Source organism: Schistocerca serialis, chromosome 3 (genome assembly GCF_023864345.2).
Source record: "Schistocerca serialis cubense isolate TAMUIC-IGC-003099 chromosome 3, iqSchSeri2.2, whole genome shotgun sequence".
NCBI classification, from domain to species: Eukaryota; Metazoa; Arthropoda; class Insecta; order Orthoptera; family Acrididae; genus Schistocerca; species Schistocerca serialis.
The window spans coordinates 782300319-782319800 of record NC_064640.1 but is presented as its reverse complement, the minus strand read 5'-3'; the positions used below and the strand labels follow the sequence as shown (position 1 = coordinate 782319800).

The 19482-nt window shown below is 42.8% G+C and overlaps 1 protein-coding gene across 1 annotated transcript in view; it reads left to right on the top strand.

Annotated features, from left to right (window-relative positions):
• Positions 1-249: 249 nt before the first annotated feature.
• The window catches only part of LOC126470624 (organic cation transporter protein), a 652913-nt gene continuing 633680 nt past the window's right edge, over positions 250-19482 (top strand). The window contains exon 1 of the mRNA XM_050098587.1: positions 250-353. Within this exon, the coding sequence (XP_049954544.1) occupies positions 311-353 (43 nt within the window). The 5' untranslated portion in view covers positions 250-310. The remainder of the gene's footprint in view (positions 354-19482) is intronic.

Genomic DNA, 19482 nt, shown 5'->3' with positions numbered 1-19482 from the left:
CCGCACCTTCAGATGTCAGTGTCGCCCTACGCACTAGTACGTGTGTCTTAACACTACTTCGTCCAGCCTCCGTACGCAGGGTGCGAGATGGTGTACTGTGCATGCAGAGTGAGTAATGAAGACAACGCCGGGTGCGTACCGTCGGTAGCAAAGAGCGGCGGTTACTGACGGCAGAGTAGTGGCAAAGACGCCGTCGCGTGGAGGGGGCGGCGGCGCGCGTGCGCAGTGCGGAGTCGGCGGCTGGTCGTGGCTGGCTGCTCCGCGCCGTCGGCCGTCAGTTCGCCAGCAGCTCGCGGCGCAGAGCCTAGACATGGACGTCGACAATGACCTGGAGCAGCTCATGGCGCACCTGGGTGAGTCGCCACTTGTTGCTCGGGCCACCACAACCCTCCCTCACTCCTACTCTCACCTAGGCTGTCGCGGCTCACACACCAGTCCTCAGCACTCGCTTCCTCAGATATAATTTTTTTTCGTAAATCACCAAAAAGAAATTGGCCACGTTTTAGACAGTTTCTTAGGTCTGTGATGCCTTGCATGAAACAATTGCCTTAGTCATGCAACGCTCCACGGATTGTCCCGCGGAACGAGGCCACTTCATTATTGATTTTCTTTATGTAGGAAATCGAGCAGCGAGAGGAATGCGTACCTTTGGTACTGCTTTTTAATGGCACGTGACGAGCACCTATACTATTCACTACGAGTGCATGTGTAATGAAACACCACTTCGACGAACAGTGGCTCGTCTGTCTGCGTATCATTCAATCTCACCGTGATCTATTCCCAAAAGCGTCACAAGTACGAGTAAATACATTGTTGACAGTCAGTGCCTGCAGGAAAAAATGGAAGTTCTTAGTTTTCGCTCAAGCGTTATCATTAGTTGCTTCGCCCGTGGTAATCAGTGACGAACATCCACCTACAGTGTACTACACGCATTTATTTTGCTGTTGTTTTTTTCGCCAAATAATAGTGTTTGAAAGTACCTATATGTTGAACCAGTATTATTTTGCGGTTAATCGAGTAAAATTTCCTCTGAGATTTATTTTTAATTCGGATAGTTCAGTATAAGAGGAGCGTTATATAAAACTGCGTCCGGTGAAAGAGCGAGTGCGGTATGAAACGAGAGCGAAGAAATGCTAGACAGACTGTAATAAGACGTGCTGGCAGAAGCGGGCGGCGTCGCCGGGCCTGTGTCACGCTGTACAGCCTCCGCCTAGGCGCAAGCGAACGCGTCTAGCTGCAACGAAAATTCAACCTGCGTCCCACTGTTAGGCAGCACACGCCGTTTCGTGCTACTGCTGTTATTCTGAAGAAAGATACCATTCCACCGAGCTCTATTTTCAAATTGTACTTTATTCGGTGCTTCTAGTTTCAAGTGCATTTAAAAACATAACAAAACACAATAATGAAACGAAAGTTAGAAGTTAAAAGCCATACAACTACAATGGATGAAGTGTTTTCACAAAGTAATTACCTGTAACAGATGTGAATATACAGGTATGAAGAAGATGTATCTTCATCTGTTATGGGTATAACTACTACGTTCATAAAAACTAAAACAACCGTTTTTTTTCATTTATGTACCGATGCCCATAAAAGATTCCTGCACGAATGTTTCCCAGTGTATAATGAAATTGCATTGACCTTATTCCTCCAATAATTATACATATGGTGAATGAATTTAAAAGAATAAATAAATAAACGAAAAAATTATGTGAAATTAGTTCCGGAGAAATTCCTGTAGTGTATTTTGATTCATAATCAGATGTAAGCACCAGTTTCCGGTAAAATTGTAACTTTCTTTCCATTATGATGTGTTGTTCTGTTTTTAGATGCACTTTAAGATGAGTTGGCCGGCCGTTGTGGCCGAGCGGTTCTAGGCGCTTCAGTATGGAACCGCGCGACCGCTACGGTCGCAGGTTCGAACCCTGCCTCGGGATGGATGTGTGTGATGTCCTTAAGTTAGTTAGGTTTAAGTAGTTCTACGTTCTAGGGGGCTGATGACCTCAGATGTTAAGTCCCATAGTGCTCAGAGCCATTTGAACCATTTTTTTAAAATGGGTTGTGCACGAAACTAATAGTGCTGAATAAAGTACAATAAGAAAAACCAGCCTGGTGGAATTATGTCTTTCTTCAGATTTATAGAGCCTGTGGGGCCAGCCCTCAAGAAAATGATAACTGCTCTTAGTACTCGGAACGACGTAAGTCACGACTTCATACAGTTTTGAGTCGAACGTTGTTTTTGAATCCGCCGTCAAAAGTAAAACACATTGATCCTTTTCCCGCCAAAACTTAATGAGATTCCTCTATTTGCTAAATGTATGGCTGCAGTTTGAGAGATTTTTCAATCAAGTAGGTCAAGTAAAGAACCGTGGCAGCTATAACCTAGACACTCACGTTTCGACCACCTTAAATTTATAGATTCACATGGCACAGTGGTATGATACTTCTTCAAATCTCCGTCCACTTCTCCTGATTTAACGTTTACATAGTTTCCCTAAATAGATGAAGTCAAATGCTGGGATGGTCCCTTTGAAAAGGACATAGCGGATTTTATTTCCCGTTTCTCAGTAATCCTGCCGTGTGCTCCGTCTCTAATAATCTCGTTGCCGGCTGGGTATTAAATTGTAGTCTCTCTTCTTTTCAAATTTATAGACGCGGAATGCAGTGTCGTGTGCATACTGCAAATTGGCTCAAAATCAACCGATAGATTTCACATAATTTATTAGAGACTGCGGGATAAACGAAATATACATTTATTTGGATGTAGTAAGTGAAACACAACAAAACAAGAACTTGCGTCATTTGAAAAAAAAAAAGACTGTTCTATATTTTTGTCCAGTTGAAACGTTTCATATCTTAACGTTATCCATAAATATGTTCCAAGGAACATATTCCTAATTATAAAGTACTCCACTCATATCGTCTGGACTGCGGGATAACCTTTCCAATCATGTTTGGAATAGCGTTTCTCGCTGCTGTAAACACTCCAGCTCTCCAGAAAAGCGCATAAGAGTGTTTTTGGGGAAGTTGTCTGGTCCCGGACGTTACAGTTACCTACCGGACACGAAACAGGCGGCCGCTGTCCATGGTACAGCGGCTGATGAAATCCTTACGCCAGACACTTTCACTTCTCTTCCACGGAAGCCGAGAAGTCGTAGCGCACTGATACTGCAGTTTATCGCCTCTAGTTATTGAAACTAGCTTTCGCTTAACTGGAAAATGTTTCGCACACACGCGAAACGTCCGTTCTGGTACCACGAAATTGGAATTTACCAACCTCCTATTACATCATACGATACGACGGGAAGAAGTTAAGATGGAAACGAGTCTTTACCTGCGTTATGGAATTCAGTCAAAATATTCACTTTTCTGCCTTTTCATCTTATCGAAAACATATGTTAAAGTAATTACTTGTAGACCTTCAGTTCTCTCCTCAACATTTGTTAAGTAGTAGCGCTTATTTTGTTAGAAAAGTATTCAAACGGCAACGACTAGGCAATCATCTTTCAAGCGTTGGTGAGCGAGTGCGTTTCTTACGTTGCCATCCCGGAAAGCATCCTAGTGCTTACGGTTTCCCTTTTCTTTCCGTCCACATTGCTGACGCTGCCACACAAGTTGAGCTTTCAAAGTTCATATTATCTCTCTCCGACTCTGGCCTCGGGATTCAGTGGCAAAAGTGTTTTTGGACAGGCTGATTTAATCTGTTCAATATTTGTTCGAATCTCCTAGCGAATGTACCATATAATGCCCTCGGGGAAGCATATTATCTCTAACAGACTCCAGCGTACGTTATTTAGAGGTCTGATGATTCCAATTTTAGTAACATATTTCTAGAAAAAATTGGGACAATTCTAAGGAAAGTCGTGAAATAGGACGGTATGATAGCTGTTCTACTTATCAATATGCCAAAAGATGTACATTATATGCATAATAATGAGATTTTTCTTCTGAGTTCATTTTCGTAAATGAGCATTCTCTCTAGGTTTCAGTATAATTGTTATGGATCCATCAGATCCTACCAGAGGCTACCAGTCTGGAATATGTTTTCCAATTAACATCTTTCCTCCAGATTCTATCATATGTAGAAACTTTTAAGATAGTAATTGTTTCATCTAAACTTCGTTATGAGATGAAAATCTGAAGCTGTGAAGGCACCCATATCACCACCTCTTTCTAAAGCATAGATGAGAAACAGTCGGGAGATACGTAGCACGACTCAGTAGCATGGTAGTAGCAGGGTGAAAATCTGGCCTGCCAAGTTTGATTTGGAGTATGTACTGTAGATTGTGTGAAAGCCTCAACCTCAACTGTGTAATAACGATATTACATACGGAAGGCACAACCTTGCGTAAATAAAATACAGTGCCAAACACACATCGCATACCTCTGAAACCAAACAAATCAATATTAGAACGTGAAGATTAGAAGGAGAGGGAGAGAGAGAGAGAGAGAGAGAGAGAGAGAGAGAGAGAGAGAGCGTTTCATTGAACATCTAGGCCACAAGAGAATGTCGGCAGTAATCTGTGTTTGAACTCAGTCCTCCTTTACGAGATATATGGAGAACCTAATTAGCACACAACGACACACTGAGAGTCGGTTTCAATTCCACGGCGTTATAGCACAGGCCTTTTGCGTGTAGGCGGTAGCAGCCATACTAATTTAGACTGTGGGAACTGAAGGTACACGTAGCAATTTGAATGACGGAAAGAGCAGACCAAAAATTTCCTTTCGCCTCTAGATTTGAGTATGGAATTGTTGTGAAGACACAAATATTACCACACTTACAGACAGTACATCGAAAACACGATTGTGGCATCTAGAGAGAATATCTTCTCATAAGACCATTTGATATTGTGCTACGTGATGCTGCAGACTGCATAAAATATTTTACCATGCACATTGAACGGCCCTTACATAATTTTCACAACCCGTTTTATGGTAAATTTTTTTTTCGATGCTTAACATCGCAAAAAACTAACTTATAGGTAGGCCGTAATTGTTACTACAATTGCAGGCAATTTCTGTTTCATTTCATCGCTAGGGCTAACTTCCCATTCAGGCATTTTCTCTGGAAATATTAAACTCATTCAGTCAATGTTCTTGAAAATACGTGATATTTCCTAAGCTTGCGAGTGTGAAGCGACTCTTACGTCAGTCGTTAGTATTTACACAAGAAATGTACACCGACGTCTGATGCTGGGTTTAAATGCCACGCTGATGATAAGAAAAGAAATGGTTCGTTTGAAGAAATTTTGGATTCTCGCCATATCATAAACTCACATACGAATCGCCAAAACATGCTGGGGGCAAAAAACCTGTACCGAAATGTTCTGACATCCTTAGATTCAGCAATGAAATCAGATCATTAGAAGTTCCTAAGCAAATTTTCTCAAGATATATGGCGTCTCTTTTCTGTGACCATAGTAGGAAATCATTTGACGTGCCGTCTCTGTTGGCCTTACAGGTAACGGAAGGTCAAACAAAAAGAAAGGAATAAAAGGAAGGGAAAAGATGTTGGTGTTACCAAAGAAGCAGCTATGTTGTTAGTATCACAGAGTTTGTGACAGTTGTACGAGAGGATATGAGTATCGGTAAGTAGCCAGCCAAATGAACAGGATCAAAACCGCAACTACACAAGTTTCTTCAGACCTCTCTAGTTAGCCTTATTTCTACTAGAACTACTTCACGATGAGTTTACCATGCCCGGAAGCCGATGCGGCGCTTTACAGTGACTGTCAGCCACCGCTGTGAGTTTGCATCAAGATACTGAACATCGTGTGTCAGGAAGATGTTCTTACGTGAATCCCGATTCAGTGCAACGACCGATTCTGGACACCAGTTGTTATGCAGAGAACGAGTAACAAGTACGATTCACAAATTATATTAGAATGTAATGACTACTGCGGACATGTGCTAATGGTCCGAGCAGGTATCATAGCCAACGTATATGATGGAACGTTTTCAGGTTTCCATGCGAGCTGATTATCCGCAGACCTGGGCAACCGAACCAGTCGTACTACTTAGCTGCTGAAAGCAGCGGTCCCGTACATTATCGCTCTCCTGTCTCCAAGCTCACTGTGAGCTATTGCTGTGTCGTACATCTACTCATCGCGAGCCCAACTCTTTGTACTCGCTAATAACATTCGCGGGACATAGAAGATAAAAAAGAAAATGGTTTTCTTAAACACTGAATTTCACAAATTATGTTTCTGTTAGCGGATACTGAGGTAATGAACCGATAACTAAGAAAAAACACTATCAACACACATTTCTAAATCATTAACACTGCATAATATCGCACCAGCAAAACTCAGAACATACTTGTAAATAGAAGCCGACACCAGGCACTGCAGACGTGAGAGCTGTTTTTCTTTCGTCAGATTTACGGGAGCGAAACAGCAGTGTTTGGATAATGTCTACGTGGAGACAAAGGTGGATGACCACCTGTGACCAGAAGAAATGCGCAGGTCCATTACGATTTCAGTCTCTGGAAACTAAACGAACAGGACCACAAGAATAGTAAACTGCTATAACACAGCTTTTATGTAGAACTGGCTGATAGAATGGTCCAGAAAACAGTTTAGTTACGAAATTTCGATTTGATCTCTTCCATAGAATAAACGAAACGTTGTGCACAGTTTCATATCGACTGCAACACATCATCTTGTTAAGCAAAGCCGGCCGCTGTGGCCGAGCGGTTCTAGGCGCTTCAGTCCGGAACCACGCTGCTGCTACGGTCGCAGGTTCGAATCCTGCCTCGGGCATGGATGTATGTGATGTCCTTAGGTTAGTTAGGTTTAAGTAATTCTAAGTCTAGCGGACTGAAGACCTCAGATGTTAAGTGCTTAGAGCCATTTGAGCCATTTTGTTGAACAAAAAGTGGAAGAGGTAAATGAATATTTTACCTACAAAGTACATAACTGACAACTCGGTAAAGCAGTGGACAGTTATCTTCATAGTTATTTCTACAATCGAGACAGCAGACGTTTAGGAAATGACCAGATTGATGTATAGAACTTCCAGCTGTATTTTTGAGAATTACAACTGGAGTGCATCAAGTTACGAAACATAACACCGTCTGTGTGTGATTCTGCGCCACCATCTGTCACTAGCGACTATCACACCAATGACCCACATTCGTGAGACCATGAGCAAATGTACAAAATAAACACAGCTATTGTTAACATAATTTTTTTCTCCAATTTTTATCGACATTCTCTCTGAACTGAGGATAACGCGGATCATTTTTGTTCTGCGGTAACGATCTGTGGATGGGGGAGCACGGCCAGTGAGAAGTTCCATGCGCCGCAAACAGCGAAATCGCTACGAATGGTGATTTAGATTTTATGAGATAAAAGATGGGATCGACTGTGGCCTTGCACCTCGATATGCATCTGGAGTAATTTATGCTAAAAACAACAAACTTCAGAGCAGTCTGAATAATATCCAAACACTAAACCTTCGGTCTGAGTGCAGCGTACGGTGACGACGGGCGAAGGTAAGCGGATATAAGGCCCAGTGCCTATGTAATCTGGTAGTTCCTCAAGAGAATACGGCTACAATTTATGTGGTCTTACGTGAAACTGAAAGGCAAAAGGGAAAGGTTTTAGTTTCTCTAGAAGGCTTTGGCAAGGCTGATCATCGACTAAAAATAGAAGCAAAAGTGCTTGGCTCATTTTGTAACACTAGGTGATCTCATTCACAATGTACCAATGATTACAATCACACTGATCTATTTAAAACACCTTTCAAACGTAGAACGTCATCTAACAAAATAAGAAACACGATAAGACTATGCTGTCCCGTAAGATAAGCAGCTGAGCTATGCGGTATAGATAAAGAAGAAATTATCTTTCATTTTAGATCTGGCGTCACACATGGAAGAGCGGTACATCGTTTCTTCGCTCGATATACCGTTAGATTCATTAATAAGTAACCCTGACTTGCTCGTACATGTAATATTATTTCTATAGCGATCTTCAAAGGTTTTGTCCTACTGCAGTGGCAATATTTGCCGTGGTAAACTAGGTCTGGGAGAAGCAAATGCTACTGTGTCCCTGTCTTCTAGCTATACATACACTACAGACTTCACGTTATGGCGCTGTTGATTAATTGTCTAAGAAACTGGTTGTAGAAAAGAAGTGTTTACACATTACATTTCGTCTCGTGCTCCTCTGTCTGTCCAGCAGGCGGGACCACTTTACGCATCTGTATGGCTTGTATACGCTGTCTTCTGGATAGCGTCGTAGGCACAGTGGCGACTTTGTTAATGTATAAGTGTGAGTGGTACTTATTTTGTCGTACATTTCCAATAGAACAGACATCGCTCAAATATATACATTTCTGTAAGAGCGCGACGGCTTCTTGACGCTTGTTTCTGTACGGATGCACACATATGGTCCAATCTCCTACGGGAATCAATAATTTGCGAGTATGGGACTAATGGACGAGGGACGCTGCGTTACAGGGTGCATTAAGATGGAAATCTGAGTGGTAAGGGACCGTGTCCAGATGGCCGAAACAGTGTCGGAGGGCTTGCTGCCCTCTGTAATAAAAGAAAACGAGTGAAGTATTCAGCGATTAATATGAAGGAATGTCACGTGACGTCCACCCAGACCAAGCGCCGAGAACAATGACGAAGAAAATGAAGTTAACACAGCGGTTAAGATAACCGCTCACGAGAAGCGGGAAATACGAGTTAGAGTCCCGGTCCAGCAAAAACTTTCAACTTTCACCATTGCTTTACCACAGTTCCCTGTGCGGCTGAGAGTCACGTCCCACTCATTCCTTCCCATTCTTTCCCTGTTCTCCATGTCGTACAGACTTCGCTTATGTTAGATTCAAGTTTATCGATTGGAAAGATAAGTTGGTAGCAACGGAGTTTCAAACAAATGTGGACTGTTAGATGCTGATCAGGGTCGTCTGCATTCACTGCTCAGAGCAGTTTATCATCACCACCCTTTACCATTACTGTTTTTGAACAAACATCATTTTATAGAAAAGAGCACGGGCCAATACGCCATGTAGCATGGATGGCATAACTCCACCAACAAATTCTCGGATGCTGTTCAGGGATATTTGCAGAATATTTTGATGTAAGGGATCTGTGGTATTTGGTGGATAATTACAGAGTGGTAATGTTATTATGATTTATTCCATTTGTTACCCCGGATTACCTATGTTTCCGTGAAAATACTTTTGCAATAGTGAAAAAGCCTGTAATATGCAATCACAAAAAAATCACAAAACACGGAGTAACGAAACAAACCTCAGACGAAAAACGTTCTGGTTAATCACAGCTTGTTGAAAACATTTTGTCAGGGTACAATCCAGTAAGTAACATAAGTATTTTGTTCAAAATGTCAACCACCATGATGACGGTAGGGTGTACAGCGGTGCATCGTCGGCCGTCTTGCACGCTCAAGAATTCCAGGAGTTTACAGCACTACTTTCGCTGCTGCGACAATCCAAGCAGCCAGGCACAGTGAGTTTCGGCAGGAGTCTCGTCAGCTGTTCTCCTCACGTGTCCGATAAAGTAGAAGTCCATTTGCGTCACGTCTGGCGACCGAGCTGACCGTGTAACAGGACCACCGGGAAAAATGCATTGTTAAAACTTCCTGGCAGATTAAAACTCTGTGCCGGACTGGGACATTGGCCTTTCGCGGGAAAGTGTTCCACCGCCTAAGCTACCCGAGCACCAATCATTATCCGCCCTCTACAGAGCGAAAATTCATTCGGGAAATCCATTGTTGTTCAAACGAAATACAATTTCTCCGTAACAATTCACAGTAGACCACGGGTCCCTGATGCCATAGTGCCTAGAAAAAATCCCCGAACATTTCTAAAATTTTGTCAGTGAAGGTCGGGTTCACTTTGTGTAGTCAAACCAGTGACGGGCGAAATGATAGACACCGTTTCGGTTGATGACAACTACTGTTTCATACAGTTTCTAGTCGATGCTTTTTGTCAGAATAATTTTTACTGAATGCATCCGAGGTGCAAAGATTTCGCCTATCTGGTAGCGTTTAACTCATTCCTTCTTCACAATACCAGCGAAAAAGTGTCGTGCCATGGACTCCGCGAGACGCTGAAAGCTGTGGGGAGATATTCGATATAAGACATCTCAATTGCTGGCAACAACAGGTGATGGGTTTAGGACGACTCATCCCACTCATTGGAGTCTCAGATGCGCCCAGTAAGACTGAGGTCAGGTGACCTGCAAGAAGGGTGCGTGTCCCTATACTTCCTTGAGTGCCCATTTGTTGTAGAATCTTGTAACATATTCTGACATCAAGTGTAATGAGATTTCTCGAACAGAATCACCTGCCAACTAGAACGAATACCGGAAACATCGACAAGGCTGAAAACTAACTCACGCTTTTCTCACATGACTGCAGATTCCTCGACTTGCGCCATAGGGTGGTTGGGTTTCGTGTTTCGGGTTCCGCTGGAAGGGTCAGGAGTCCACTGCACGCAGGAGGCGTCTACACGGGTAGCAGGGGTTGTGTGGCGTGGACTGGGCGGTGTTTTAGGTTAGAGGGTCCCGGGAAAACTCAAAAAGGGCTTCAGTCATAAAGGGTGCAGGCAGACCACAGGAAGTACATAGGTATACAGGAACCATCGGTATAACAGTTGTAACTTGTCGTACCTGTGTTGGGAAAGTACCAGAGCTCCAAGCTCTAATAGAAAGCACTGATGCTCAAATCATTAAAGGCACTGAAAGCTGGCTCAAGCTGAAGATATGTCCAGTCGAAATTTTTGCGAAAAATCTAACTGTTCCGAAAGGATACGCTAAACAAGGTTGGTGGCGTGTTTGTTGCTGTTAGAAGTAGTTTATCTTGTCGCGAAATTGAAGTAGATGGCTCCTGTGAGTAGTATGGGCAGAGGTCATTCTTGGCAACTGGAATAAAATAATAATTTGATCCTTTTACCGACTTCCCAATTCAGATGATACAATTGCTGAAAGGTTCAAAGAAAACTTGTCTTTAATTTCAAACACGTACCCGATTCATACAATCGTAGTTGGTAGTGACTTCAATTTACCCTCGATATGTTGGCAAAAATACATGTTTAATTCCGGAGGTATGCATAAAACGTCATCCGAAATTGTCCTAAACGTATTCTCTGAAAATTATTTCGAGCAGTTAGTTCATGAGCCCACGGGAATAGTAAACAATTGTGAAAACGCACTTGACTTCTTGGCAACAGATAATCCGGAGCTAGTAACGAGCATCAAAACGGATACATGGTTTAGTGAACACAGGGCGGTCGTAGTGAGAGTGAGTAAAGTAACCCACAAATCCTCCAAAAATAAACGAAAAATATACCTATTCAAAAAAGCAGATAAAATTTGGCTTGACGCCTTCCTGAGAGATAATCTACACTCCTTCCAAATTAACAATGTAAGTGTAGACCAGACGTGGCTTCAATTCAAGGAAACAGTATCGACAACAATTGAGAGATTTGTACCGAATAAATTAACAAACGACGGAGCTGATCCTCGTTGGCAAACAAAACGGACCAGAACACTCTTGCGGAAACAAATTCCTTCACCAAAGAAGACGAAGTAAATATTCCAGAATTCGAATCAAGAACAGCTGCCAACATGAGTAACGTAGAAATAGATCTCCTCGGGGTAGTGAAGTAACTTAAATCACTTAATGAAAGCAAGTCTGCCGGCCGGAGTGGCCGAGCGGTTCTAGGCGCTACAGTCTGGAACCGCGAGACCGCTACGGTCGCAGGTTCGAATCCTGCCTTGGGCATGGATGTGTGCGATATCATTAGGTTAGTTAGGTTTAAGTAGTTCTAAGTTCTAGGGGACTGATGACCTCCTATGTTAAGTCCCATAGTGCTCAGAGCCATTTGAACCATTTGAACTAAAACTTCTCTTCATTTCTTGCTAGAGGACAAAATTCCCCTGGCGACCAGATGTGTGGCAAATGGTGAGAAATACAGGGTGTTACAAAAAGGTAGGGCCAAACTTTCAGGAAACATTCCTCACACACAAAGAAAGAAAATATGTTATATGGACATGTGTCCGGAAACGCTTACTTTCCATGTTAGAGCTCATTTATTACTTCTCTTCAAATCACATTGTTGAGTCCCATAGTGCTCAGAGCCATTTGAACCAATGTTATGTTGAGTGTGTCGTGACTTTGTTATTCCTCATACCTCTGAACTTATAAGTGTCTAAAAGTTTGAACGAATTTCCTTGGCCGACTAGAGTGGCCGAGCGGTTCTAGGCGCTACAGTCTGGAATCGCGCGACCGCTACGGTCGCAGGTTCGAATCCTGCCTCGGGCATGGTTGTGTGTGATGTCCTTAGGTTAGTTAGGTTTAAGTAGTTCTAAGTTCTAGGGGACTGATGACCTCAGAAGTTAAGTCGCATAGTTCTCAGAGCCGTTTGAAACTTTTTTTTTTTTTAAAGCAAGTCTTCCGGTCCATATTGTATACTAATTAGGTCCCTTTCAGACTACGCTGATGCAGTAGCTCCATACTTAACAGTCATATACCACTGTTCGCTCGACGAAAGATCCGTACCCAAAGACTGGAAAGTTGCACAGGTCACACCAATATTCAAGAAAGGTAATCCATTAAACTGCAGGCGCATATCATTAACGTCGATATGCAGCAGGATTTTAGACCATACATTGTGTTCAAACATTATGAATACCTCGAAGAAAACGGTCTGTTGACACACAGTCAGCACGGACTTAGGAAACATTCTTCTTGTGAAACGCAACCACCTCTTTACTCGCACGAAGTATTGAGTGCTATTGACGAGAGATTTCAAACTGATTCCGTATTTCTGGATTTTCGGAAGGTTTTTGACACTGTACCACACAAGCGGCTAGTAGTGAAATTGCGTGTTTATGGAATATCATCTCAGTTATGTGACTGGATTTGTGATTTCCTGTCAGAGAGGTCACAGTTCGTAGTAATTGACGGAAAGTCATCGAGTAAAACAGAAGTGATATCTGGCGCTCCCCAAGGTAGTGTTATAGGCCCTTTGCTGTTCCTTATCTATATAAACGATTTGGGAGACAATGTGAGCGGGCGTCTTAGGTTGTTTGCAGATGACGCTGTCGTTTATCGACTAGGCATCGGAAGATCAAAACAGATGATAAACGATTTAGAAAAGACATCTGTATGATTCAAAAATTGGCAGTTGACCCTAAATAACGAAAATTGTGAGGTCATCCACGTGAGTGCTAAAAGGAGTCCGTTAATCTTCGGTTACACGATAAATCGGTCAAATCTACAGGCCATAAATTCAACTAAATACCTAGGAATTACTATTACGAACAACTGAAATTGGAAGGAATACACAGATTATGTAGTGGGGAAGTCGAACCAAAGACTGCGTTTTATTGACAAGACAGATCTACTAAGGAGACTGCCTACACTACGCCTGTCCGTCCTCTTTTAGAATACTGCTGCGCCGTGTAGGATCTTTACCAGATAGGGTTGAAGGAGTGCATCGAAAAAGTTCGAAGAAGGGCAGCACGCTTTGTATTACCGCGAAATAGGGGAGAGAGTGACACTGAAACGATATAGGATTTGGGATGGACGTCATTAAAATAAAAGGCGTTTTTTGTTGCGGGGGAACCTTCCCACGAAATTCCAGTCACCAACTTTCTCCTCTGAATGCGAAAATACTTTGTTGACGCCGACCTACATAGAGAGAAACGATCACCATTATCAAATAACAGAAATCAGAGCTCGCGCGGAAAGACATAGGTGATTGTTGTTTCCGAGCGCTATACGAGATTGGAACAACAGATATTTGTGATTTGCAGAGTATCCATATAGATGTAGATGTAGACATCGTGAAAACCATAGACCAAGGTAGTCAGGTAGCTGCAGTATTTCTTGATTTCCGAAAAGTTATTTGCTCAGCACGACATCTTACCAAAGTTAAGATCTTACGCGGTATCTAGTGAAATTTGTGACTGAACTGAGGCTCTTTTGGTAGAGAGGACGCAGCAAGTTAATTTGGATGGGGAGTGACAGACAGATGTAGAAGTGCTTTGGGTGTGTCCTAAGGATGTGTTTTGGGACCCTTTCTCTTCATGTTGTATATTAATGACCTTATCCTTAGACTTTTCGCAGATGATGCAGTTATATATAAAGTACCGTCGAAAGAACTTATAAGCATTCTGTCAGATCTTGATAAGATTTCAAAATGGTGCAACGATTAGCAACTTACTTAAATGTTCAGAAATGCAAAACTGAGCACTTCACAAAATGAAAAAAACGTAGTATCCGATGACTGCAGCATCACAGGACCACAACTGGTATCGGTGACGTCATACAAACAGCTGGGTGTAACACTTTGTAGGGATAGGCCCAGTCGTAAGTAAAGTAGGTGAGAAACTTCGGTTCATTGGTAAAATACTAGGGAAATGTTTTTGGCTAAGTAAGGGACTGCTTACAGATCACTCGTGCGACCCGTCCGAGAATATTGCTCAAGTGTACCAAATAGGACTAACAGGGAATACTGAGCGTGTATAGAGAAGGCCGGCAAGAATGATCACAGGGATGTTTGATCCATGGGAGACTGCCACGCAGATGTTGAAGAAACTCAACTGGCAGACACTTGAAGATTGACGTAAACTATCCCGACAAAGCCTACTTACGAAGTTACAAGAACGGGCTTTAAACGATAACTCTAGGAATGTACTACAATCGTTTACGTATTGCTCCCCTAGGGATCGTGAGGACAAGATTAGATTAATTACAGCGCCAAAAGAGGAACTCATTCCAGCCGCGCTCCATACGTGAATGGAACGAGAAGAAACCCTAATAACTGGTAAAATGGAAAGTACCTTCTGTCATGGACTGCACAGTGATTTGCAGAGTACGGATGTAAATGTAGATGTAGACTGTATCTCAAACCATTCTGACATAATTCGCCAGCGATGCGGCGGTACATTATTAGCAGGTTACCGTTAGTGAACAAACAGACCAGATAATCACAAACTAGGTTCCCATATCGTTCGTCAATGAGACGCGTTGACAGATGCACAAGTGATGCCGTTATCATCGGACATGCACATTCTTCACACGATAATACCTACACCGCCTATTTGAACGGGATAGAGGTATGTGCCGTTTTGTATGGTTTCTGACGTGCTCACAGAACGTAATGGCAAAAGTGTACTGAGGTAGCAAAAGTCTTGCGATACCTCCTAATATCGTGTCGGACCTTCGTTTGCCCGGCGAAGAGCAGCATCACGATGTGGCATGGGCTCAAAAAGTCGTTGGAATTCACCTGTACAAATACTGCCTCCATAGCCGTCCGTAATTACGGAGGTGTTGCCGGTGCAGGATATTGTGCACGAACTGACCTCTCGATTATGTCCCATAAACGTTTAATGGGATTCATGTCGGGCGATCTGGGTGGCCAAATCATTCACTCGAATTGCTCAGAATATTCTTCACACCAATCAGGAACAAATGTGGTCCGGTAACATGGTGCATTGTGATCCATAAAAATTCCATTATTGTTTGGGGACATGAAGTCCATTAATGGCTGCAGATCGTCTCTAAGCAGCGAACACAACTATTTACAGTTAATTTCGTTATTTTACATTCTATGTAAAAACAGCCCACACCATTATGGAGCCACCACTAGCTTGCACAATGTAATGTTGGCAACTTGGGACTATGGCTTCGTGGGGTCTGCACCACACTCGAACCCTACCATCAGCTCTTACCAACTGAAACCGGGACTCATCTGACCAGATCACGGTTTTACACCCTACGGTCCGACCGATATGGTCACGAGCCCAGGAAAGCCGCAGCAAAGACACTCGCGTCGATCGTCTGCTGACGTAAACCATTAACGCCAAATTTCGCCGCCCTCTCCTAATGGAAAAGTTCGTCGTATTCGTCGCACGTCCCACATTGGTTTCTGCGGTTATTTCACTTACAAGGAGACGACACGACCGTGGGGTCGGGGATTTGTCCAAAATTTTGTGTGGTGAAAGAGGACTCCTAAGACCTCACGTGATGAAAATATTAGGACGCACTACTCGGAAAATCCCGAGAAAAAACGATCCAAAGTTTCTTAGGTGCTTTATGAGTACAAAATGTTAGTCTATTGCCGAGCTGCCGTCTGAGTTAGATGATTAATATGCTTACAAGAAGCGACCGGTCATTTCGGACCTCGTATTCACAAATTAATAGATGGCTATGCCAATACTTATACGAACGTCATCGTAACATCATCGAAGTCCGGAAAATTAATAACGGTTTTATACATGGATTTTCTCCGGAAGTGTTCAAAATCTTACGTCGGGGAGAATATATATTTACTTCTCATTGACTCTTAAGGAGGTCAAACGAATCCGGAGATATGTGATGCAATTTTTCAAGAAGACGAAAATATGCCTACCTGGTCTGTAATAGTCATACCTCCAAAATGCACTTCTTTGGTGCAACCTTGTGACGTTTACTTTTACAGGCAAGTTAAAAATTTCATAAAGCGCTTGCAAAATTGCAGGGCATTGTTACAGGAGAATCGTGAAATTAATTCCCGGGAAGATTGTATAAAAATTCATTCTATAATTCACCATCAATTATCGTCACCAACATTCCGAGACATGATTCAATATGCCTGTTTTGCCTTAAAATTATCAGAAACTCGAAACATTTTCGTAAATGTTAATGGGGCATGTTTTTGTACAGATTTATTGCAAACGCCCTGTGATTGTAAAAATTCCGCATTTATATGTTGCGCAAGATGTCGCAAAAATTATTGCTTTGTTTGTTTTTACGATAATTACCACTGCGGTTCTTGTTTGTAATTATTGTATGTATAAAAACTGAATGTTTCCCAATCGACTTTGTTATTCTGATTAAGAACCCAATGTTTCTCCTCATATACTTTACAATGAAAAATGGAAAGCCCACCGCCATGAATTGTGTTGTTGGACAAAAAGAAAATAATTTTCATGCAATAATGTAATTAATTTGTTAAAGATAATGTAAGTCTGGGAAACTTTCTAAATAATTGGTGGAATAACAAAAGAAAATGAAACAGAAGAAGAAAAAAAAAGTGCCAGAGGAGGAACCGAACCCGAAACCTCTGGCGTAAAAGTCCGAGCCCTAACCATCTGGGCGAGACGGCGGCTCGGCAATGGACTAACATCTTATAAGGCACCTAAGAAACTTTGGATCAATTTTTCCCGGGATTTTCCGGGTAGTGCGTCCTAATATTTTAACCACGTGAGGTGTTAGGGGTTCTCTTTCACCACACAAAATTTCTGACAAAACCCCGACCCCACTGTAGTGCCGTCTCCTTGTTAGTGTTGTTTGTGTGTTAGTTATGACACCTCTACGTAACTGCCACTGCCATGGGTCGTTAAGTCAAGGCCGTCGGCCACTGCTTTGTACGTCGTGAGAGCAGATGTCTGAAATTTGGTATTGTCGGCACACTCTGGCTCGCAGAGTACCGATTCCCCTAACGATTTCCGAAACAGAATGTCCCATTCGCCTAGCTCCGACTATCATTCCGCGTTCAAAGTCAGTTAATTCCCGTCTTGCGGCCATAACGACGTCGGAAACCTTTTCACATGAATCACCTGACTACAAATGACAGCTACGCCAGTGCACTGCCCTTTTATACTTTGTGTGCGTGGTACTACATTCATCTGTATATGTCCATATCGCTATCCCATGACTTTCGTCAATTCAGTGTAAGGCTATGAGGGCGACTCGCGAGTTATCCTTGGACGTCTCAGTTGAGCGCGAAAGGCGTGGTTCCTGGTTCGATTACCGACATACAGTTGTTGAGAAGTAACGAGCGTTGACGCACGCTATCCCGCGATCGAATTTCAAAAAAGTTCAGATGATGAGCGCCAGAGCGCATTAGTCGCTGCAGTTACTGTCTCGCGGTCCATTTCGGTTTCAGATATCTGCCAAATGTGTGTTCAGTGAGGGAGCTACACTATTCATACAAAATTGCAAAATCGACTACATTTGGGATTATTCGTCAAGTGTGCCAAGTTATCTTGATGAAGTAAACAGACATTGTGAAGTATATTCCAGACGAAGATATATATCAAGGATTTGAACAGTACGCAATGTTTCTTCATAGCATAGGAACTCTCGACGCTGATCGTATCAGAACATTGAAGTTCCTTAAACTTTATGTATAAAACATTATTTTTCTGTAGCGCTGTTGGCGCTATGTAACAATATCGATTTATCTGGTTCAAATGGCTCTGAGCACTATGGGACTTAACATCTATGGTCATCAGTCCCCTAGAACTTAGAACTACTTAAACCTAACTAACCTAAGGACATCACACAACACCCAGTCATCACGAGGCAGAGGAAATCCCTGACCCCGCCGGGAATCGAACCCGGGAACCCGGGCGTGGGAAGCGAGAACGCTACCGCACGACCACGAGCTGCGGACTCGATTTATCTCGTTAGACATTCACGTTACTGGTAAAGATAGCGACTCAGGAATTTTCAGAGATTTTCTGGCTGCACCGAAACAACGACCTTTAACAGTAAACCACTAGATGGCACTGTCTTACATAATTGTAGGTGAACTGGCATTTGGACTGACGGAAAATGTAATGAGACTTTGGAGCTTAATTTCCCAACTATTTTCTTAATGACTTGAACATGCAGATAGTATGTTATGGAAGAAATGTACTTGTTAGAAATAAGTTTTTATTACCTATATTTTCCTTTTTTGCTCGAGTTATTTCCCACATACAAGATCAAAACAAATTCTACCGAAGCTTGCCGTCTCACAATTTTATTTTTATACAATTCCGATGTTATATACCGTAATGAGGCCTCTTTGTACTTCGTCAATTAGCAGTTCGATGTCAATATTCTCACTTTCGATTTAACTGGATTTTATTGACATCCAATAAAGAGAAAAAACAGGAACAAATTGGAAATACGTTTATTCACGACAAAAACCGCGCTGTCAACTGAACAGCGCACGGACGCCACGTATTTTTCTAACCGCGCGTCAAAACGCATTCGGCTGCATATATATGGTTCAAATGGCTCTGAGCACTATGGGACTTAACATCTGTGGTCATCAGTCCCCTAGAACTTAGAACTACTTAAACCTAACTAACCTAAGGACAGCACACACATCCATGCCCGAGGCAGGATTCGAACCTGCGACCGTAGCAGCCGCGCGGTTCCGGACTGCGCGCCTAGAACCGCTAGACCACCGCGGCCGGCGGCTGCATATATACACTCCTGGAAATGGAAAAAAGAACACATTGACACCGGTGTGTCAGACCCACCATACTTGCTCCGGACACTGCGAGAGGGCTGTACAAGCAATGATCACACGCACGGCACAGCGGACACACCAGGAAGCGCGGTGTTGGCCGTCGAATGGCACTAGCTGCGCAGCATTTGTGCACCGCCGCCGTCAGTGTCAGCCAGTTTGCCGTGGCATACGGAGCTCCATCGCAGTCTTTAACACTGGTAGTATGCC